The 24,140-nt window shown below is 39.4% G+C and overlaps 1 protein-coding gene across 2 annotated transcripts in view; it reads right to left on the bottom strand.

Moving 5' to 3' along the window:
* Positions 1 to 466: 466 nt before the first annotated feature.
* LOC137285324 (RUN and FYVE domain-containing protein 2-like) overlaps positions 467 to 24,140 on the bottom strand; it is a 75,440-nt gene continuing 51,766 nt past the window's right edge. Inside the window, exons 11-16 of one of the 2 annotated variants that reach the window (XM_067817681.1) lie at positions 23,715 to 23,812; positions 13,687 to 13,773; positions 7,153 to 7,282; positions 6,247 to 6,341; positions 5,341 to 5,467; positions 467 to 4,847 (exon numbers count right to left, since the gene is read on the bottom strand). In XM_067817681.1, the coding sequence (XP_067673782.1) occupies positions 4,710 to 4,847; positions 5,341 to 5,467; positions 6,247 to 6,341; positions 7,153 to 7,282; positions 13,687 to 13,773; positions 23,715 to 23,812 (675 nt within the window). In that variant the 3' untranslated portion in view covers positions 467 to 4,709. The remainder of the gene's footprint in view (positions 4,848 to 5,340; positions 5,468 to 6,246; positions 6,342 to 7,152; positions 7,283 to 13,686; positions 13,774 to 23,714; positions 23,813 to 24,140) is intronic. The other variant, XM_067817682.1, reaches the window with a different exon arrangement.

Here is a 24,140-nt window from a genome sequence, read left to right as displayed (position 1 = left end):
TAATTACGAGAATGCTACACGTTCTTCAATGTGTTTTAAATACCAAATTTGCAGAAGAATGTCACCGTACCTTTCTGCTTCCGAAACACTCCCAAAGATTTCCGAAGGAGTTCATATCGTGCCGCCTTTCGGGCCATGGTAATGGTAAGGTGACATTGTTCTGCAAATGGGCCAGAACTGCTGGTGTAGGATGACCGGCAAAGGGACTGAAGCTGTGGCACGACAGCGGTACCCAGCGGATTAGATTGACCACTGCTGTGAGTGGCTTAACAGAATTCATTTCCCGGGCCATAACTAACTATTACAATGAGATCTAACTTGTGGTCATACGAAAGACTTCCTCACACCACCACTGAGTCACCACCATTAAGGGATTCAGCAGTTCTGATCATCTCCTGATGGTATGCCTCGTTGCAACGTCTCAATACCCGGACATTTCTGGTCATTACCCAAAAGTGATAAAGAGGAGTTCTTCAAATGACTTTATTGGTTAGATTTTATAAATCTATATTTGTCCAGATACATACACATACACATTTGTTGAATATTTACATAAATACATAATACATAAATACATATATACACATAGCCACACAGCCTAGCTGCATACACACACCAGTTCACAGGAGTATAACCAGTTTTGTTCTTGGATGTGCTTAGAAGAACTGCACAAATGAAGCCAATAATTCCCTTGACCAAGGTCTCTTTGTACTGACCTAACTTGATCTGTATCAGCACATCGGTGCATTTACACTTTAGACTTATAGCACTATCCACACCACTCATTACAGGCTGCTGATCTAATGAAGAAAGGATGACAATCAATAAATGTCCAACTCATTCATATACTGGTTCATCTGAACGTTTTTTCTCCCATCCTATTACATTTCAATAACAATGAAAGCAAATTTTTATGCAGGTGTTACATATGTACATCTTATACACCTAGCCCTGACAGTGGACAGTATCACTACTAAAGCTACCTTATCTGATGATTTTATGAGCCTCATGAGATTAAGAAACTAACAGAGAATTGACTTGTAAAGGGGCTTAATATTATGTCCATATTCACAGTGAACCTGTCAGACTAGGTTAAGGACACCACTCACACTGGACCTGCATGCGTATAGCATGAGTATCCTCTGACACTTCCAGTGTCTTACCTATGAAATGTCATTGACTCTTCTTACAATTGTTGGCAATTTATATCCACTAGACAAAGTTTGCTATATCAGACGTGTAACATCAGAGGGTGTAACTGAATGTCTGATCATATGAAGAGAGTTCTGGAGAACTGACCCTGTGTTGGTTGAATCAGACAACCCCATCGGAAAGGTCATGACGTGGATCTCCTAACCCCCATGCTCTATTCCAATGAGAACAAAAGGTGGTTCCGTTTGACATTCTAAAACCAATTCAGTTTCTAGCACACACTTTCTAGTCAAGTTATATGATGATGATAAATATAATCAAGGTTCAGACTACATCTACAGAGCAACTTATCCAACAACAACCTTTGGCTACTCTGTCGATAATGGCAAAATGGAGAAGTGATGTCACAGTACAAGCAGCGATTTTGCAATATTCCATAAGTCTCCCCTTGGTGAGATCTGAAATAGGCTTTGCACACTGTGTTCATGAGGGGCATCTAGTTAGAGTGTTTCTACTGATGGTGCTTTAATATACAGTCAAACCATACAAAGTGACTGTCCATGAAACAATGTAGAGAAAGAAAAACATTGGCAATTTGGCAGCAGTAGTCCAGACAGGCCATCACATGATGTGCAGTTATTGGTGGAGTGTTGAGGTCTGTTTATTGTCTGTGTATGGCAATCACAGGTATTGTAAACGTCATAAGTATGCGTCAAAGTATGGGATTTACAGGAGCCATAGCTACAATCAGAGTGGGAACTGCCAGAATAGATTACTGGAAAGGGAACATTTCATCACTCTGTACATCAACAGATGAATTTGTCAGACCAAGGATACTTTACATCATTCTGTATGTCACATAATGAATGCATCACCAGCCACTAATTACATGCTATTTATACTAGTCCACCCACACAATTTAGGTAACTCTGAAAACTACACTTGAAAATATATCATCTTACCTTATATGACTTACTGGATCTGTCAGTGTAAGAAAACATCACTGACGGGAAATCAAATGTATTACAATGAATAAAGCAGACATCCATGGTTCAGCAATATTAACCATTTGCACTATTAAGACAACACCATCCTTAAACAATAAGAATACTGGATTACCATTTGACTGGTCTCAGCTCATCTTTCACAAACATTTGTTGACTATAAACAATTTTGGACAAACTGCTGGGTTGTAATGGAGACAGGCTTCTAAGAGATGATCATGATCTGGTGATGTATGAGTGCCCACTCAGTCTGTGGTGTGTGACTGACAATCCATCACCAACCCCACATGGAGCACCTGCTGAACCAAAGCTTTAAAGCCAACAATGTTTGGCAAGCTTGGGAAACACAGGAAAGCTACTTTGCTTTAAAGTGTTTCTACAAGCTACTGAGCCATATGAAACATAACCAAGGCACCCTGGTTAGACTAGGATATGAATTGTGGAGTCTGGCAATGGCTGGTGAAACAGTGACAACACACTGACTGAAGCAGTGAGGGGTATGCCCAGAGTCAGTTCTGTACAGTTTTATCAAAATTGAGATGCACTTAAGTTTGGATTATCAAAGCAAAATGCCTTCACACAAACATTCATCTTACTTTACAAAACCTTTTCCCATATCAAATTCAAGTTAAAGGGGCACTGATGCGGAGCAATTTCCGTGGACTGGTTGTGCCTTTTGTTATTGTTTTTCTCCCATGAGTACCCGGATGATATCCCAGAACATCATGACTGGTTCATGACCTCTGCTGCGCAGCCCGTATGCGCAATTCAGAGTTTAATTATAGACAGATCAACTAAGGTGAAGTCATTTTTACTTCATTACAAATGTATTATGAAAACAAATGGAACACTTTGAAGGTTAATCATCTGCCAGTGGTGGAAATGTTAAAAAACTATTAGGACGATAAAATAGCGAAGCCAATGCACATCTTTATATTTTTTCTCATAACCCTACTTAGTTTACTGTCATATTTGTATGATTTTGAAAACTAATAAATGAACACAAGGTCTGCTTATACTTATAGTAAATTTCTAACATGACTGTAACATTTAGACATTGCATAGATTGCCAATGTGGATCCTATTTCACACACGCCCTATGCACGATCTAGTGTGTGTTTTCTGTCATATAGATTCTGCTGAATGCTACAAGAAATAAATTAAAACAAAATGCAAATAATGAATTTAAAACAGACTAATGTTATAGCAACAATGTCTGGCTACTACCTTGTTCAGGAACGTATCCATCAATGTCCACATAAAAGAACGATATTCCATTCATCTGCAGCTGGTAAATAATCCTGCTCTATGTCGTGTGTCTTACAACAGTCTAAAGTGAGAAAAAGTGACACATTGTTTCAGGTCTAACATTGGTTGAGATGTAATATCTCTGTCGCATGCAGCCTGAAAACACTTATGGCATGAAGCTGTTTTGAGGATACCAACGGAACTTCATTGTTAAATAAGAAATACATACAGGAATTTGCTGTGTACTTGGTGTAAATAGGTGTAATCAGGTTTTTTTTATGTAAGAACATTTTCAGATATCTCTACCAATGGGAATGTTGTTGTTTTCAGTTTACGAATTCAAATAAATCAAGTGTGTGTTTTTATGATCATAGATAATAAACCAGGGTAGATATCAAAATTTACAAAAACTTATATGAAACAAATGGCTTGCTACGTGCCTGTAGACATCATATTTTCACTTGACATGATTAAATATTGAGGTAAAAAACACGGAAATAGGATCAAAGTGGATCAGTCACTATACCATCCAGGCATCAGAAAAAAACTACACTGTTGGGATAATTTGTTACAATCAGACAAGTAATACCATAGATATTTTTAAATAATGGCATATGATGGGCATCCTGACTGTTTATAGTGAAGAAATTCTGCTAATGTGGACAGGAGCCCAGTCCCCTTGTCCATCACGGTTGAGGGAGCGGGTGCTGACCAATTTGCAGCTTGGTTTCGTAATTAGACCATTGACGAGAAACATTATTCACTCTGCATCAGTGACCCTTCAAGTCCAGTGTCCCTATGCAGTCTACAACAGTATTTCTACACTGACTACATAATGTAGATGATTTGTTTTTCTCAACTGTGAGGCCATAGGCAAAGCTAAATGTCACTACATGTTAAACAAATGAATCATTCACATAAACATCTTGACATAAATGTTTCTTTACGCAAGTGCAACCTGCCTGCCTGTGGTCAAGCTCCTAAAAAGTACACAGTAATACATATCACAGTTCTTGTCACAAGAGGAAGAAGGGGTTCATATTGCACCAATAGTCTGTAATCTCAGTGTGCCCAGAAACACCCTCTGTCCCTGACTTTGCTCAGTCAATGTCCATAAGCTAGCACATTGATGTGAAGACATTTGTTTGAGACTGGGCAATGCATCAGAGCTTCCCACTGTTCCGTTGTGTTTCCAATTTGTATGCTGATGTGAAGACATTGAGATAGACTGGGCAATGTTTCAGAGCTTCTGCTTGTTCCACTGTGTTTCCATCTGTATGCTGATGTGAAGACATTGAGACTGGGCTATGTGGCAGAGTACCTCTGCAGGAGGAGTGCCTGGCAGCTGTCACAAACTCTCACAGGCTTTGATGATGATGGAAGAGGCATTTTATTGTCGGAACATTCATTACAAAAAATATCTCCGCAGTTTCGACAGTGGTGCTGAAAACAGAGGATATTCATATTACAGGTGCTGTTGAAATCAGTTTAAAAGGATGATATACAAAATCAGGCCTGTCATATCAAAACCTCAACAACTGATCAACCTCAACAATTTCAACTACTGAAAAGTATTTTTCCAAACCTATCAGTTTCCTGGCAAATGACATGTGACCCATCCCTTGCCTGACAAATGACATGTGACCTATCCCTTTCCTGACAAATGACATGTGACCTATCCCTTTCCTGACAAATGACATGTGACCCATCCCTTGCCTGACAAATGACATGTGACCTATCCATTCCCTGACAAATAACTCGTGATGTATCTTTTCCTGACAAATGACACGCAACCCTTCCCTTCACTGACAAATGATACACGACCCGTCCCATCCCTAACAAATGACATGTGACCCGTCCCTTCAATGAGACAAGTGATCTTCCCCCTGACACATGGCACAAGATCCATTGGAGCCATGGTAGATGTAGAAGTCACCTTTCTCCTGGATATTGAGAAGTCCTTGCTGCACTGTTTACAGGAAGTGGCTGCATTGTCTCCCACCCACTGAGCCTCCTTCAGCACCAGGTTTGCTTCCCGCATGTCCTCTACTTTCAACTTGGATCTGCAATACCATACAGCACATCAGCCTTTTGTTTCATAGATGCAAGCATTATTTGTTTGTTTGGTTAGCACAATTCAAGGATTAATATTATCATCAATAATCCAGATAGTTGGAGGATAATGACCACTACCTTCTGATCAGGCATCCCTACCCATTCGCGGAGGGCCTGGGATCCTACTGGAAGTGGGAAAAGGTGAGTACAAGAACCTTTAATATACAACCATGCATGACCTACTGGAGGGCGGAAATGGCGTCACTTGGGTGTTTCCACAGACAATCTCAAATGCTCTCACAAAGCATGGTTTCCTTGATAGTCACTCTGTCCAGTCACTTGCTCACACTGTCCAATGCTTAGTGTATTACTGTTTGGCCAGTCTATTCAGAACATTGGATACTATGTGGTCTTTCAGATAAGTATATGTGTATACACAGTTTTGGAGTTTTCAAAAGTAAGTTTGCAGTGAAATCATGCTGATGAAATGAAAGTAAACCAAATAACGAGAAATGAAGATTGTGAATCCTCATAATATTACCTTGCCAATTGATACTTTAAGTCTCAGACTTGCATTCAACTTAAATGTTTAAGAAATGATTATAGGTTCAAATTGTTCTTATTGGTTTGTATTACAAGGGTGAAAGCACAGTAGTTGGAACAGTGGAACAAATGCACATGCAGTGCAGTATGACCGTTAACTTAGACCAAGCCAGCTTGTTCTCTGTGCTTTATTTCGTGAAATTCATCAGTACGCTTTCAATGCAAACATACATGTACTACGTACTCGCTGAGATGAGATCCGAGCTCAGACAAGGCCTTCTCCTGCTCCTCACAAGTCTGAGTGAGTTGCTCATGTTTGTGCCGCAGACTGTCGTACTCCTGGTACAAGAAACAATAGTCAATATAAGAGTCATTTTATATAATAAGAGGACAACATCAGCCTCTTTTAAAAGTTGTCTGCTATTGAGGACAACATCAGCCTCTCTAAAAGTTGTCTGGTATTGAGGACAACATCATCCTCTCTACAAGGGGTCTGATATTGAGGACAGAATCAGCCTCTCTACAAGGAGTCTGGTATTGAGGACAACATCAGCCTCTCTACAAGGGGTCTGGTATTGAGGACAACATCAGCCTCTCTACAAGGGGTCTGGTATTGAGGACAACATCAGCCTCTCTACAAGGGGCCTGATATTGAGGACAGAATCAGCCTCTCTACAAGGAGTCTGATATTGAGGACAACATCAGCCTCTCTAAAAGTTGTCTGGTATTGAGGACAACATCATCCTCTCTACAAGGGGTCTGATATTGAGGACAGAATCAGCCTCTCTACAAGGAGTCTGGTATTGAGGACAACATCAGCCTCTCTACAAGGGGTCTGATATTCAGGACAGCATCAGCCTCTCTACAAGGGGTCTGATATTGAGGACAACATCAGCCTCTCTACAAGGGGTCTGATATTGAGGACAGAATCAGCCTCTCTACAAGGAGTCTGATATTGAGGACAACATCAGCCTCTCTACAAGGAGTCTGGTATTCAGGACAACATCAGCCTCTCTACAAGGAGTCTGGTATTGAGGACAACATCAGCCTCTCTACAAGGAGTCTGGTATTGAGGACAGCGTCAGCCTCTCTAAAAGGAGTCTGATATTGAGGAGAGCATCAGCCCCTCTACAAGGAGTCTGTCTTGTACCTGTTTGAGGTCCTTCATGTGCTGCAGCTCCATCAGCAGCTGGCTGCCATGAGTCTTCTCCTCCTCAAGATTGTGCTGCAACGTGCTGCGCCACTCCCGCTCAATCCGCAAGTCTGTCTCCAGGGCCGTACTGCAACCACAATACATACAATCTCAACTACAGTTAGTGGCAAGGGCAACCTGTTTACTACAGTTAGTGGCAAGGGCAACCTGTTTACTACAGGTAGTAGCAAGGGCAACCTGTTTACTACAGTTAATGGCAAGGGCAACCTGTTTACTACAGTTAGTGGCAAGGGCAACCTGTTTACTACAGCTAGTGGCAAAGGTAACCTGTTTACTACAGGTAGTAGCAAGGGCAACCTGTTTACTACAGTTAATGGTAAGGGCAACCTGTTTACTACAGTTAGTGGCAAAGGCAACCTGTTTACTACAGTTAGTTGCAAAGGCAACCTGTTTACTACAGTTAGCAGCAAGGGCAACCTGTTTACTATAGTTAATGATAAGGGCAACCTGTTTACTACAATTAGTGGCAGAGGCAACTTGTTTACTACAGTCAGTGACAGGGGTATTCTGTTAATACAATCTATGACAAGAGTGGCCTGTTTGTTAAAAATCTGCAACATGAGTGGTCTGTTTACTATTGTCCAACATAGTAAGTGAGCCAGTGAGTGAGTGAGTTTAGTTTATTGAGTGAGTTTTGCTTTAAACTTCAATTATTCTCTATGAAACCACACCAAGTACTGCAGGTCAGTGTTATCTATTTCCATGTAATGCATATGGATGATGCTTCATTCCTTCTGTTCTGACATTTTTTTCAGTTGATCCGACAGCAGGCAATTCTCTATCAAAACCATGACAACCACATTTTAGATGAATTATATTGTGTATTCATTTTGTATTGCATCACACGTTTCATCAACAACCAGTATGTTCAGGAGTGTTCTACTGATTACCTTCATATTACTGGATTACGACTGTATACTTGTTCTCAGCATACTATGTCATTACTTCACAAGACCTTGGTCACAACAGCTTACCAAGCATGACAATATCTGACATCATACAGAGATAGTACTAAATGATGTCCCATGAAATACCATATATCATACGATGGATAGTTTTCACGGCAGGATAAAGCCAATGGATACTGGATGCAAGTGAGAGACATCATATGCAATTTTTAGGGACTACCTTCACAATGTAAACAAACATGGCATCAAGGATTGGCGGTTGTGTCCGGATTGATGGCTGTGACTACGGTACTGTCTGTGCTTTGATCTCAGAAAAGTCATGCTCGGTTATGACAGATGAAGTGGATTACAAAGCGAAGAAAGAAAACCATAGTCTTACGAAGATACCAACATCAGTTCCCCGACCGAATGTCAGTGTTAGCAAAAGAACAACACAGGAATCCAAGTGGACAATCTCAAACAAACAACAAAGTGTATTTGTTGTTTAAAGGGTTAATTGAAGGTGTCTGAAGTTCTTCACAAGTATGTTTAACATAAAAAGTTATTGGGAACTAGGTGACCTAATTCATTCAGCTGAGTGATCAAGAGAAAATTACGTCGTTGAGCTGAGATGTTATGTATTACCACACACATATTTGTGACGTAATAGATATGTGAGCACATTCGACGAAGTTTAGTTTCATGATCTGTGGGAAATGAAAATGTATTTAAATTAAAAGTAAGAATGACTGTATGATAAATAATCACATTTGTGTGTTTTGGGGTGGTTAAAATCCTGCATTGGGAAGAAAGATTATGTATTTAGCTTGCTAAGTCTTGGTAAATACAAGGTTTATTCCTAATGTAGGATATAAACTATTCCATAACACATTCGCATGATAACCTATATATCCATGACCATCTACTTGTGTCATTGATATGGTATGAAACTTGTGAATGGTTCTTATGAAACTTGTAAATAACATTGGTATCTAACTAACTTTCACTTGTTGGATAACAAACATTCACTCATTTCGGGAACATGGCTTTACATTGTTCAGTATTTTGTTTATAACCAAAACAACATTAGCCAAAAAATATCCCAGAATTAACTTTACAGAATGAGTACATAATGCTGTGATAACAGCCGTCATGTGGATGAATATATTTTATTTATGATTGTTAAAATTTGTCCATTTAATGTGATTATTAAAAAACATACAAAGGGGTATGAAAAAGGGACCAAATGACTTCAACAAACATATTTTGGTCTATTTTATATAAATGCTATTACATGCAATTGTGTAGAGAACAGCTGAATGGTGTGACTTTAAGATGTGTTGTGGATGACAGATGACATGTTTTGATCATGTTACTTTGTTGGTGTGACTGAATGCAAATAGTACTACGAAAATGAACTGTAATACAGTGTGTAATAATACTGCAGATTTATTAAACTGTGATATCTTCAATGGGTGTGTAATAAGATAGTAAGACCCTCTCCATTGCAAAACAGGTGAGTGTCACATGTTGTGCAGGCAAGGCTTGTCTTCATCTAATCAAGGGTAGTTTTCTGTAAAGTATTATTATATGACACTTTTATATTGTCAATATCCAAATCAGCTCAGCTGCTCAACGTTGCTTTAATCACAGGATATCAATCTCAATGGAGCATCCTATTTTTCAATCTTAACTCCCTATGAAACTCTTGCAGCTATTAAGGCGCACCAATTTTATGTGGCTTGTCCATCCTTACAAGGTATCGATTCACAGATGAGTAGACTGGGACACACAATCACAATACATTCCCCATGTTTTACTGAATGTTGCTGTACCTGCAACAAAGTGTTCGCATGTATTCATGTGGCTATTATCTGGTCATATTGCTAATTTGCTAACTTTTTAATGCTAATTTTTGTGCCTAGAATCCAACCCGAAGCTGTTCTCTGGTGTTACATTATAACCCTGATGGAATCGTATCATCAAGGCTTCCCAATTATTTAGAGCAATGCAAGTGTACCTCCAAGTCTTGAAATTACCACATCCCTTGTTAAAAAGAGAAATATTCACACTATTGTACATGAACAAATCAATACTATGGCAAATCATAAGCACCTACGCAATATCCATAAGTGTTACAGGAGCAATTAAGAAAAGGACATGCATTTGATGTTCACAAAACATGTCTCTTCTTCCTTTGTGGAAAGCTTGAATTGATGTGCAAGTACATTCAGTGAAAGAAGGGGCAAGGTGAAGTCATCACAGAGACCTGCTGGCTTGTTCACCCACAAAAACAATGTCCGCAAATAGGTTCCAATTCTGGCAAAAACCTAACACTTGTGTGGCAGATTATCAACCAAGCGGGGAAAGGAATCCTGCTGTTGAACAACACGGATATTCGCTGCAAACTATTGAAATAATGACCATATGCTAGAAACATGGAAGAGTCACTGCCACTTTTCTCTCTGCAAACACAGGACTAGATGTTCTACTTGGATGATTAAACCAACAACATGTGACATTTATCAAATTGCTATTTTATACAAAAAGACAACGCAAAAACAATGGTTCACATTCTATTTCATGGGCTTATTACAATATTATACACCAAGTTTCTTGTCTACTTCAAGCAATCAAAGCCAGCATCAAAGAATCTTAAAAGATAGATAAACAACTTTCCTCTGATTGAAACCTATTACTGCCAGATGGGAATTGTTTCAGTTGTTAGGGAAATATAACAATTGTTCCACTACTATGGCATCAACGGACAGAGGAAACCAATTTGTAACACTTAGTAAACTGCGCTGTCATACTTACAAAAGCCTTTGATTATTTCAGGCAGACATGACCCTGAAGGAATCCTGCTCTAAGGTATGTGTTACATGAAACAATAACTATTTTAGTAAGTCATGTCACAAATATCAGACACGAGAAAATTCATTTTTAGAGAAAACTATTATCCTTTCCTTGACAGATTGTTCAGACGGAGATGCACAGAAGGGATGCAGTATAATGGCTGACAGTAATGACTATTGTCTTGAAACAATTACAATTGCCTGTTTCACCATTTGAGTGATGATGTAGATGATGTAGCAGTGTTGTCGGAGAGATGCTGGGGGCGTTGGGGACGCTGGGGACATCCACCTGCCCTGTTTTCATGTTAGATACCACCTGATTATATCTATAACAGCTCAGTGACAGAGGAAGCAAGATGTGCCTCATCTTCTCGTAAGGCCGGTGTTAACTCCTTACAAATCACTCTACTTAACACCTACACACAAAAAACTACCATGAAGATTGATAATTTGATTTACAACATGCTTAAAGATAGAAATCTACAAACAATAAAAAAGTATGTATGAGGTACATCCAAATAATGACTCTGGAAATAAGTCATTAAACTATGTATCACAAAACAGTCAACCTCTACTTAAGGGAGACAATGGGTTGGACATCAAAACAATAATTATAATCACTTTTTAACAGACATGATCCATCTAATGTGTATTTAAGGATGATCTTTACACATATTAAAAATGTATTATTATGCACACAGATCAATTGCCATCTACAAGGAGACATGGCAATCAACATTTACTTATAAAAAGTCAGTCAGACAGGAGTACACATACTGCTACAGTACTTGAGTGCCAATAAGCAAACTTTGGTTATGTAATCTACCACAATGTCTTTCATTCATACAGTGTTCCTGTCAGGACAACCACCTTAGTCATATGATACATGACATCCCAAATGTTAAGAAATTTGGTAGTTTTAGTATTAAGATCAATCTGCGAAAAAGGTCTGAGTCCCTCTAGTATTGAACAAGTGAGGATTAGAAATTATCAGAAAATATAAAGTTTCACTTGCCCAACAAAATGATGTGCAACAGAGTTGCTGTCTGCCAAATGATATAACTAGAAGTCCACAAGAATGTGTCACTTGATGTTCCAGAAATTAACCCAACACTAGTGCACTAGTTAATTTCAAACATTAGAAGTGAAAAAGATGAATACATATGAAGAAAGAACATTGCACAAAGATTGGAAGCAGTGAGACTTTCATGAGTAAGGTTCACACGTGATCATGATTCTTATGTGAGAGAGAGAATGAATTTAGTTTTAGGTCGCAATCAGCAATATTCCAGCTATATGGCAGCGGTCTGTAAATAATCAATTCCGGACCACACATTCCAGTGATCAACAGCATAAGCATCAATCTGCGCAACTGGGACATGTGTCAAACAAATCAGAGTGCCTGACCACCTGATCATGCGAGTCCCCTCTTACGACATCATCTCCATGTGACTTTGCTCACTTGGGAAGCAGTGAGACTTTCATGTGTCATGATTCCCAGGCGATCGTCACTGTAGTCACTCATCATCTCCATGTGACTTTGCTCACTTGGGAAGCAGTGAGACTTTCATGTGTCATGATTCCCAGGCGATCGTCACTGTAGTCACTCATCATCTCCATGTGACTTTGCTCACTTGGGAAGCAGTGAGACTTTTATGTGTCATGATTCCCAGGCGATCGTCACTGTAGTCACTCATCATCTCCATGTGACTTTGCTCACTTGGGAAGCAGTGAGACTTTCATGTGTCATGATTCCCAGGTGATCGTCACTATAATCACTCATCATCTCCATGTGACTTTGCTCACTTGGGAAGCAGTTAAACTTTCATGTGTCATGATTCCCAGGCGATCGTCACTGTAGTCACTCATCATCTCCATGTGACTTTGCTCACTTGGGAAGCAGTGAGACTTTCATGTGTCATGATTCCCAGGCGATCGTCACTGTAGTCACTCATCATCTCCATGTGACTTTGCTCACTTGGGAAGCAGTGAGACTTTCATGTGTCATGATTCCCAGGTGATCGTCACTATAATCACTCATCATCTCCATGTGACTTTGCTCACTTGGGAAGCAGTGAGACTTTCATGTGTCATGATTCCCAGGCGATCGTCACTGTAGTCACTCATCATCTCCATGTGACTTTGCTCACTTGGGAAGCAGTGAGACTTTTATGTGTCATGATTCCCAGGCGATCGTCACTGTAGTCACTCATCATCTCCATGTGACTTTGCTCACTTGGGAAGCAGTGAGACTTTCATGTGTCATGATTCCCAGGCGATCGTCACTATAATCACTCATCATCTCCATGTGACTTTGCTCACTTGGGAAGCAGTTAAACTTTCATGTGTCATGATTCCCAAGCGATCGTCACTGTAGTCACTCATCATCTCCATGTGACTTTGCTCACTTGGGAAGCAGTGAGACTTTCATGTGTCATGATTCCCAGGCGATCGTCACTGTAGTCACTCATCATCTCCATGTGACTTTGCTCACTTGGGAAGCAGTTAGACTTTCATGTGTCATGATTCCCAGGCGATCGTCACTATAATCACTCATCATCTCCATGTCATTTTCCCCACTTGGATTCAGGCATCCAATATTAGCTAAGGATGAAAAATAACTATAAAGACAACACAGAAACACATACATAGGATCTGATATTGGAAAATAACAAACATGGCATCATTGTGCCCCTTGGGCTACACATCACGCAGTGCATGCCACTTACCGCTTGGCGTCCTTCTCAGCTATGATCTGCCCAAGTTTGCGTGCTGTTTCTTCGGCTGCCATTTTGTCGGATTCAGCTTTTTTATGTCTACAATACGTGCAGGCGGGGCAGCAACCAAACAACATGCAAAAGAAACAAAAAAAAAAAATCAACAACACAACGACTAAAGCTGGTGAAAGCAAAAACAACATGTAGAGAGTGTCTTACGACAATGACAGCTGGTAACTATGGCAACAGTTTTGGAAATGAAGGTTTGTGGGTCCCTACTCCTCAGGTACTTAAATCTGGAGCCGCAAGTCACTGATCTTTACCATAAGGGTACTTAGATGGTCCCCTTGATTCAACCCTTCACTCCACGACACTGCAAGACATACCATTCTGCAAGATAAAATTCCCAGACCTTTTCTGAACAATTAAAAAAAAATAAAAAAATAAAGATGCAGTTTAGAATGATGTTTAATGGTTTAATTTCTGCTTTACTCCACACAATAGAATATACTCAGGAGTCACATTTGTCTTCCAAGTCACGAGTGAAATTGCCACAGGTTTGCTACTTTCAAGAACATGAAGCCATCAGCTAATAACAGTTATCACAGAACTTATCCAGTCAAGAACCGTAATGCATCACAGCTCTGGACTGGCAGATTTAATATTTCAAATTGTTCCCAAACATAGTTTGTTCTGAGAAAACAAACACGCAGGAGGTCAACTTCAAGACTCAATGTGCAAAAAGGGAATTCAACGTATTTTGGAATTGAAAGGCAGTGTGTTCTGAACATGACAATTATGGTAATGACTGTAAAAAGTGTTCAACTACCGGCCAGACCACTGTAACATGGTGACTGTTATACACATTAGCCTTATTTCATGAAATTACAGTGGCTTATTTCAACATTTTTGTTGAATTTCCAGAACTTCTTCTCATAAATTTACACCACATTTACTGAGGTACTCTCTCCCTGAAATTGTTTGACTTGGTTTTACATTGTAGAAATACAACAGAATGTCTGTCTGCCCACATACCTATTTGAACATTTAAATCCATAAAGGTAGCTTCATGTTTTTGCGATGTATATCATTAATTTACAGTCTCATGAATACCATGCCATACATAAAGGAGATAAACAACATATTACGCCAAACACCAAGCTTCATTTAATGCTGCAACTCATGAAACAGTTGATATTCATAGACATATTTGTTCAGAATGCTTTAAAAGTTAATCTTCTCTCAGTATTTCATCTTCATTTGTTGATGCCAAGATGATCACATCTTTATTGTATTTAAGTTGTCAAATATCAGATAACGGAGAAATGCTGATGGTCACATAAACCATTAAGGGAATCAAGAGAGTAGCCATGTGATACTGTGTAGCAAGGCTATAGAATGTCTTCTCGACTTCAGGAACATTGACTTTCTGTATAATGGGGTAAATGATACAGTATAGGTCAGTACAGAATGAAAATACACTGTGAACTTGGAGATGTTATAAAAAATGCCATCACCATTTTTAACTCGTTAACACAATTCTGAAAGTGTGATTTTAACTACACATTTCTAACTTGGCATCACACTCTGGGTAAATTAATCTTGGCTCTTTACTGCATTACAGAAGTAGCACCCATCCAAGGCTGAGTGCAAGTTTCACTGAATGTTCTTAGATTGAAACTTTCATATTTAGTCGTTTAGATTCACCAGTTATACTGGACATTGCAGTATCAAGGGAAACTGATTAATGTCACATTGCCATTCAAGTTAATTAAAACAGTTAGATGGTACCATCAACAAACTCTCTAGACGCATCACACATTGTACAAAATAGTGTATCTCTGAGAGTCACTGACTTGATCATGTCTGAAGTTTGCAGAAATATTGATGCAGTTCTGCTAAAAGTGTCAAATAAGTCAACTCTCTGTCTTATTCAAGTGTGGAGTGCAGTGTGTGAAACAGCCATATGGCCCACTAGCCTGTGGCTAGTAAAAATCAAGTCAGGGCAGTGAAACTCCACGCTCTCTGGCCTGACTGATTAGTGAAATTTCCTGGGGCCATTTTGTAAACATCACTCTGCCTTGTTAAGTAATAATACACTATTAAATCATGCCAGATTATGTCCTGAAAAAAATGTTCACATTGGCAGCTTCACTGTGACTTATTCGAGCTACTTGAGCATACAACTTTTATCAGATGTTCACACATATATTTGTTTTGATGGTATTTTACCTTCTTGCAATCTTTCGCTTCATTTCTACATTCAAATTCTGGGCTAGTGTATTATTCTGTGGGGTAGGCTAGTGTATTATTCTGTGGGCTAGTGTGGGCTAGTGTATTATTCTGTGGGGTGGGCTAGTGTATTATTCTGTGGGGTGGGCTAGTGTATTATTCTGTGGGCTAGTGTGGGCTAGTGTATTATTCTGTGGGCTAGTGTGGGCTAGTGTATTATTCTGTGGGCTAGTGTGGGCTAGTGTTTTATTCTGTGGGCTAGTAGCTTTCTGGCATTGCTGGAAAGCAACACTTGTAAACTATTTCATACAGTAGTGGAGTGCGAACAATTTCTGTGTTTCTTAAGCTGTTAAAAATATACAAGACTTTGTTTAACACTGATGGGAACACTGGACAAAATGAGGAATATATTGTTTGCAAGTACACAGGTACTAGGACTTGACAATATCTGGTGCATGTCTCCATTCTCCTCTTGGATGTTCGGGCAACAGTACCTCATACTAGATTGTGCCTCATCACAGGGCAGGTTTATATGTATTACTTAGATCATATCAACCAGTGAAGGTCCGTGTTAGAATATTGGCCTTCAGTTACCCATGCTTGTCATAAGAGGTGTCTAACAGGACTGGGAGGTGAGGTTAATCGAATTGCTTGACACATCATCAGTTTACAGTTGCCCAGATCTATGCTTATTGATCACAGGATTATCTGGCCCAGATTTGATTATGTACAGGCCACCGCCATGTAGCTGGAATATTGCTGAGTGTGGCATAAAACTGAATTCACTCACTTAAGATATCATTCACATAGTATCAGTTTTCTTTGAACCCTTTCTTGACAATACACAGAGATTTATGTTAGACTGAGAACTAACATTATAAAGATCAACCTAACAACTAATAATCTTCAGCAGAATCTAGAAGTTGGATGAACATGAACACATGAAACTTATGGATGTCAACTTTCCTATTGTCTGCAACAAAATTCTCTCATACTACCTATAGTTAACTGGAGACTTATAGCATACATACACACTGATATAGTGTTTATGAAAGGGATACTACTGCTGCAACTAAAGTAACATCACTCTACACGTCACTTCTCAAAACTGACTCTTTCAGCTGAATAGTTGAATAGCTCATCCCTCACTTCTCCCAGTTACTGAATGGATGAGTTGGTAGATCACCTCACTCACCTCTCCCCAGTAAGATACTCATTGGTTGAATAGCTAGATGTGCAAATCCCTCACCTTTCCCAGTTACTGATTGGTTGAACAGCTAGATGTCCACATCACTCACCTTTCCCAGTTAATGATTGGTTGAATAGCTAGACGTGCACATCCCTCACCTTTCCCAGTTAATGATTGGTTGAATAGCTTGATGTGTACATCCCTCACCTTTCCCAGTTACTGATTGGTTGAACAGCTAGATGTCCACGTCCCTCACCTTTCCCAGTTACTGATTGGTTGAATAGCTAGATGTGCACATCCCTCACCTTTCCCAGTTAATGATCGGTTGAATAGCTAGATGAGCACATCACTCACCTCTCCCCAGTAAGATACTCATTGGTTGAATAGCTAGATGAGTACATCCCTCACCTTTCCCAGTTACTGATTGGTTGAATAGCTAGATGTGCACATCCCTCACCTTTCCCAGTTAATGATCGGTTGAATAGCTAGATGAGCACATCACTCACCTCTCCCCAGTAAGATACTCATTGGTTGAATAGCTAGATGTGTACATCCCTCACCTTTCCCAGTTACTGATTGGTTGAACAGCTCGATGTGCACATCCCTCAACTCTCCCATACTGGGTTTGATGAAACACAAGGAAAACAGACATCTCAAATCACTGTTCTATTAAAGAGTTTGTTATGCAAATCACTGAATCAGCAGATGCACAGGGTTGGAAGGTTTCAAATGATTTTTACCGCTATCAGATCTATTGTTAACATACTCCCATAGTGAAAACACTAGCTCTAGGTGGTAACCAATGGCTGGTTTACATGGTCCAGTGAAACATGCCATATCTCCCTTAGTCGCAGGATATATTAATTAATTATGGTCTGGTTAGTCAATACTAGGGTCTCTGCCTAATTACTTGTTTCTGTAAATGGCCAATAGAGACTGGACATGCAGATTATAAGTCTTAAGGGGTGAAAAAATGGCCACTTTCATCTGACAGCTATAGCCTTGAGATTGACAAATGCAGTTAGTCTCTAAATATGACACGGCTTTATCCTCTTCAGTGGCAGGGGAGGTAACCATAGGCCACATGGGTATACAACCTGGTACTTCCACCCTCACTAATGCTAACACAATTATATACCTCCCCTCCCTGCATCCACACCAATACACATGTCAAGGCCATCAGCAGGACTATACACACTCAAGTCATTACTACCACCATGTTGAGTACATGATCACACTGGTTAGTCAAGTCATGACCATGGTGAGTACAATCAAGTCATGACCATGTTGACAACAGGATTTTACTGGTTAGTCAAGTTATGGCCATGGTAAGTGCAGGATTTCACTGGTTAGTCAAGTCATGACCATGGTAAGTGCAGGATTTCACTGGTTAGTCAAGTTATGACCATGGTAAGTGCAGGATTTCACTGGTTAGTCAAGTCATGACCATGGTAAGTGCAGGATTTCACTGGTTAGTCAAGTCATGACCATGGTAAGTGCAGGATTTCACTGGTTAGTCAAGTCATGACCATGGTAAGTGCAGGATTTTACTGGTTAGTCAAGTCATGACCATGGTAAGTGCAGGATTTCACTGGTTAGTCAAGTCATGACCATGGTAAGTGCAGGATTTCACTGGTTAGTCAAGTCATGACCATGGTAAGTGCAGGATTTCACTGGTTAGTCAAGTTATGACCATGGTAAGTGCAGGATTTCACTGGTTAGTCAAGTCATGACCATGGTAAGTGCAGGATTTCACTGGTTAGTCAAGTCATGACCATGGTAAGTGCAGGATTTCACTGGTTAGTCAAGTTATGACCATGGTAAGTGCAGGATTTTACTGGTTAGTCAAGTTATGACCATGGTAAGTGCAGGATTTCACTTGTTAGTCAAGTCATGACCATGGTAAGTGCAGGATTTCACTGGTTAGTCAAGTCATGACCATGGTAAGTGCAGGATTTCACTGGTTAGTCAAGTTATGACCATGGTAAGTGCAGGATTTCACTGGTTAGTCAAGTTATGACCATGGTAAGTGCAGGATTTCAGTCAAGTTATGACCATGGTAAGTGCAGGATTTCACTGGTTAGTCAAGTCATGACCATGGTAAGTGCAGGATTTCACTGGTTAGTCAAGTTATGACCATGGTAAGTGCAGGATTTCACTGGTTAGTCAAGTTATGACCATGGTAAGTGCAGGATTTCACTGGTTAGTCAAGTTATGACCATGGTAAGTGCAGGATTTCACTGGTTAGTCAAGTCATGACCATGGTAAGTGCAGGATTTCACTGGTTCGTCAAGTCAGTTTAAAGCAGTTAGTTTAAAGTAACAACTTAGTTTCATCTGATATGAAATCTCATGAAAGGTAATATGTACGTATAAAGGTTTAACAGAGTATGAAGCTGACACTGCCATTTTTTGGTTCAAAAACACATAAATCTGAAAAAATTCTGTTTGAGATCTGAAGAATGTTTGACAGTGACAAAACATGGAACAACATTCTGGTTACAAAAACCCTAAGCTAGGTGATGGAGTCAAATCTGTTAAAACCCCTGAATTGCAGAAACTGCATCTCCATCTGCCGGCTTGAACTCATTGTCTGTGACTGTCACTACGTATGAATGGAAACATGTTTCTTTTTCATATTTGTCCTGACACCACACTCAGCAATATTTCAACTTCAAAAAAACTGCATGTGAATCAGACAATCCAGTGACTCTTATTGTTACCACTGACCCATGTTGTGGAGATACCTTGGCAACCTGATTCTCAGCTGTCTCTTCTGACCAACCTTTGTGGTCTAGTCCATTCTAGGATCCCAAACTGGTCGGATATATGCCGTAAGTATCATAACTATCAATGAATAGTGTATCACCTTGTCGGTGGAACTATATATTCACATCTACACAAGATATATATTTTTGTCAGTTTTTCACATACCTACATCTACAGCTAAGTTAAGCAGAATGTGTAGCAAGACTGAAATCAAGGATGACATGAAGTATGCTTGTCATGAGGTTTATCTCAACAGTAGATATTTTTACGCTCCCCAGATCATTAGAGTATTATAGTGCTACAATCAACCATTCTGGGACAACTCGTAAAGTATACACTTAATTAAGATCCTGTCAAGTTAAATTCTCTACCTGAGTTAGGATAACATAAATAACATAAATAATTTAATACTTAATGTGAGTGTAGAATGACTAGATATGTTTAACTTTCAAAACCGACAGTAACCACAAAATGAAATATATGATCCTGTCAAAGTATTTGCCCTTTCACTTTATCTAGTCTTACTGTTAAAGAGAATAATTGATGTTTTTGTGTTTTCCTAGAGTGTGATTAGTTTAAAATAAACAACTTAGTTTCATCTGATATAAAATCTCATGAAAGGTTAAAGAGGTATGGAATATTTCAAACTACCCATTGATCAGTTCTAATCTGTCCTTGTAGATGTTATAAATAAGTTATATAAAGAGATGAAAGTTTCTTTCCAATAAGGAAATGTTATCAGGTATCATCTGAATTGAGATCTATTGAATTCCTATTCTCTATACAACAATGTATTGACATATATGTGTGACTTGGTCCTCACTGTCCAACAGTGAGTGGGTCAGTGGTGAGTGAGTGAGTGGTGAGTGAGTGAGTGACTGGTGTAGGTTTTATGTCTCTTTGACTATTTTTTTCAGCAACAGCAGAGCAAGAGTCTGCTGTGAGAGGAAATACCCAAAAGAATCAATATTGACATTCACTTCCCTGGTTCAGCCATCAAGCTTAGCATGGTGCTAAAAACTGTAAACTAGACAAAAATCAAGTCAGGTTTCAAAACCTTACTTAAACTATGAATGCCTAAACATAGCAATGTTACACCTAATTCTGTTAAAATTGGATTTTTTTCATGGAATCTGCACTTTACCTTGAATCATTACACCACTGAGGACCCAGACTACTGAGTGAGTTTGTTTGCTTTTATGGCACCTTTAGCAATATGTCTGCAATATCACTGCTGGGGACCTTAGAAATGGACTTCACACATTGTACCCAAGTGGGGAATTGAACATGGCTTTTTGGCATGATGAGCAAACACTTTAACCATTTTTACCCTCCACAGACTACTGAAAGTAGGTCACAGTTTTGTTAAAACAAATAATTACCAATGTCATTGTCAACATCGCCTGATAATCTGAGTTTTGTGCAGAGCCACGTTTCAAGTAAAATTACAATACCCACTCGTTGACTTGCATACCAACTGTAAAAGTATTATGATCTACTTCAGTGACGATGACATTCAAAGTTCTACAATCCAGGTTTGGTCACATCAAGGTAACTGATTACTGACCAGGTCTTCGCTATACAAAAAAACCCCTCAGTGCTATGACTACAGCCAGTCTATGATAAGGTACCGGTATAGGAGTCACAGTCACTACAGCCCTGGGACTACTCTGTCCAAAAGCACCCTGGGCATAGATTTTCTAAGCTCTCTTAGCGCTAAGAGAGTTGTAAGTGCCATACATTAACATTAACTCACGACTATCTTAGCTCTAAGAGAGCTTAGAAAATCTAGGCCCCGATCTAACAGTAATTCAAGAAGTCATAGCTAAGTGTGTTGTGTACTGCTAAGACTTTGCAGTCCACAAAAGTATTCCAACATGGTGACACATGGTGATACACATTTCATGACATTTAATCAAAACTGCTGGAATACAAGTGTATCAGTGTAAAGATGACGAGTCAGGTTGGCCACATTGGACAAAAACATAGAAAAATAGTCTTTTATTCTTTGCACCTCAGATGTTTGAAATTTCTCATCTGCACTTCACAGTACTCTCTACAACAGAATCAGCTGAGGAATGGACACTCAACCTTGTGAATCAAACATTTACATTGCTGATTCATGTTGGTTAGCTGTGGTACATGTGTCGTTTTGAGGTGAGCACCATGGTGGATAGAACATACCTGTTGTAACAAAATGCAGATCATAACTCCTGCTCTCGACCTAGAGCATATACAACCTCAAGTCTCCCTTCTAAAGGAATATCTAGTACTGTTTGTATGACAAGTCTTCCTTCTAAAGGAATATCTAGTACTGTTTGTATGACAAGTCTTCCTTCTAAAGGAATATCTTGTACTGTTTGTATGACAAGTCTTCCTTCTAAAGGAATATCTAGTACTGTTTGTATGACAAGTCTTCCTTCTAAAGGAATATCTAGTACTGTTTGTATGACATCTTCCTTCTAAAGGAATATCTAGTACTGTTTGTATGACAAGTCTTCCTTCTAAAGGAACATCTAGTACTGTTTGTATGACAAGTCTTCCTTCTAAAGGAATATCTTGTACTGTTTGTATGACAAGTCTCAGTTTTAAAGGAACATCTAGTACTGTTTGTATGACAAGTCTTCCTTCTAAAGGAATATCTTGTCCTGTTTGTATGACAAGTCTCAGTTTTAAAGGAACATCTAGTACTGTTTGAATGACGAGTCAGTTCTACAGGAATATCTTGTAATACTTGTATGACAGCAAATCCCTGTTCTAAAGGAACATCTACTATTGCTTGTATGACAACAATTCTCTGTTCAAAGGACATCTAATACTGTTTGTATTACAACATCTTTCAGTGGCCTTCAGTCGATTCCTGAATACAGCCTAAGCTGTACTGAATGTGGAAAAGTGTTGAAATGTGTCGTGACTAACATGGTATTACATGTACACAAGCAGCCTGTGGCTCAAACATTCAACATTATATACTGTGATACAAACTTGGTTTGCCTAACAAGTACATATCGTGTGAAATCATTGCAATTATCATTGGATTTATCACTTTTGATCAATTAAACGAAAATGTCATTCTTTTTCTTGGCTATGGTTTAGTATGGCTATTCATGCTGATCAAGCCTCTCTGCTATAAAATCATTCCCATCTACACAACAAACGCTGAGACATGGCTGTATTTAGTTCTTTGGAAGTGGCGAGGCAGAAAACATGACCCTGTGTCAGTGATAGCATTTTAATAATGTGTGTAAAACCCATTAAAAATATAACATAATTATTGGCTCATTTTTGATACAGAACAAGTTATAACATACTACAGTCCTTAGCTGGTGTGGTGTACAGTCAAGTCCCTGACTAGATACTCTAGTGGTATAGTCGCTCACCTCTTCTCCAAGTCCCTGACTAGTTATTCTAGTGGTTCAGACTCCCACCTCTCCCACTGGCCAGATATTCCAGTGGAACAGTCGCTTACCTCTTCTCCAAGTCCCTGGCTAAATATTCTAGTGGTACAGTCACTCACCTCTTCTCCAAGTCGCTGGCTAAATATTCTAGTGGTACAGTCACTCACCTCTTCTCCAAGTCCCTGGATAGATATTCTAGTGGTACAGTTGCTCACCTCTTCTCCAAGTCCCTGGCTAAATATTCTAGTGGTACAGTTGCTCACCTCTTCTCCAAGTCCTGGCTAAATATTCTAGTGGTACAGTTGCTCACCTCTTCTCCAAGTCCCTGGCTAGATATTCTAGTGGTACAGTTGCTCACCTCTTGTCCAAGTCCTTCCTAAATATTCTAGTGGTACAGTTGCTCACCTCTTCTCCAAGTCCCTGGCTAGATATTCTAGTGGTACAGTTGCTCACCTCTTCTCCAAGTCCCGCAGTGTGGTTACCAACTGGGTTGTCTTTTCCTCCAACTTGCTCACCATGTCTGCCTTGTGCTTCATGGAACCCTCACAACTCTGCAAGAATCAAAAACGTCATGAGAAAATCCTTCATTCTCTCTACTCCACCTACCATTGTAAATATATTGAAGGTATTTGACATACTTATCTGCAAGCCATAGAACAAAATGAAACCATTGTTCATTCTCTCTACTCTAACTACCACTGGAAACATATTGAAGGTATTTGATATACATATCTGCCAGCCACAAAACATGAAACCATTCTTTATTCCTCCTTGAGCTGCCATCTTTAACACATTACAGGTACGTGTTCAACTTTGAAAGCAACACAAAACAGCATGAACCACACATTATTCCTACTAAAACTACCTTCATCAAAGTAA

Source organism: Haliotis asinina, chromosome 5 (assembly GCF_037392515.1).
Source record: "Haliotis asinina isolate JCU_RB_2024 chromosome 5, JCU_Hal_asi_v2, whole genome shotgun sequence".
NCBI lineage: Eukaryota > Metazoa > Mollusca > Gastropoda > Lepetellida > Haliotidae > Haliotis > Haliotis asinina.
Note: the sequence above shows the minus strand (reverse complement) of the source record. Positions and strands in the feature narration are given on the sequence as shown.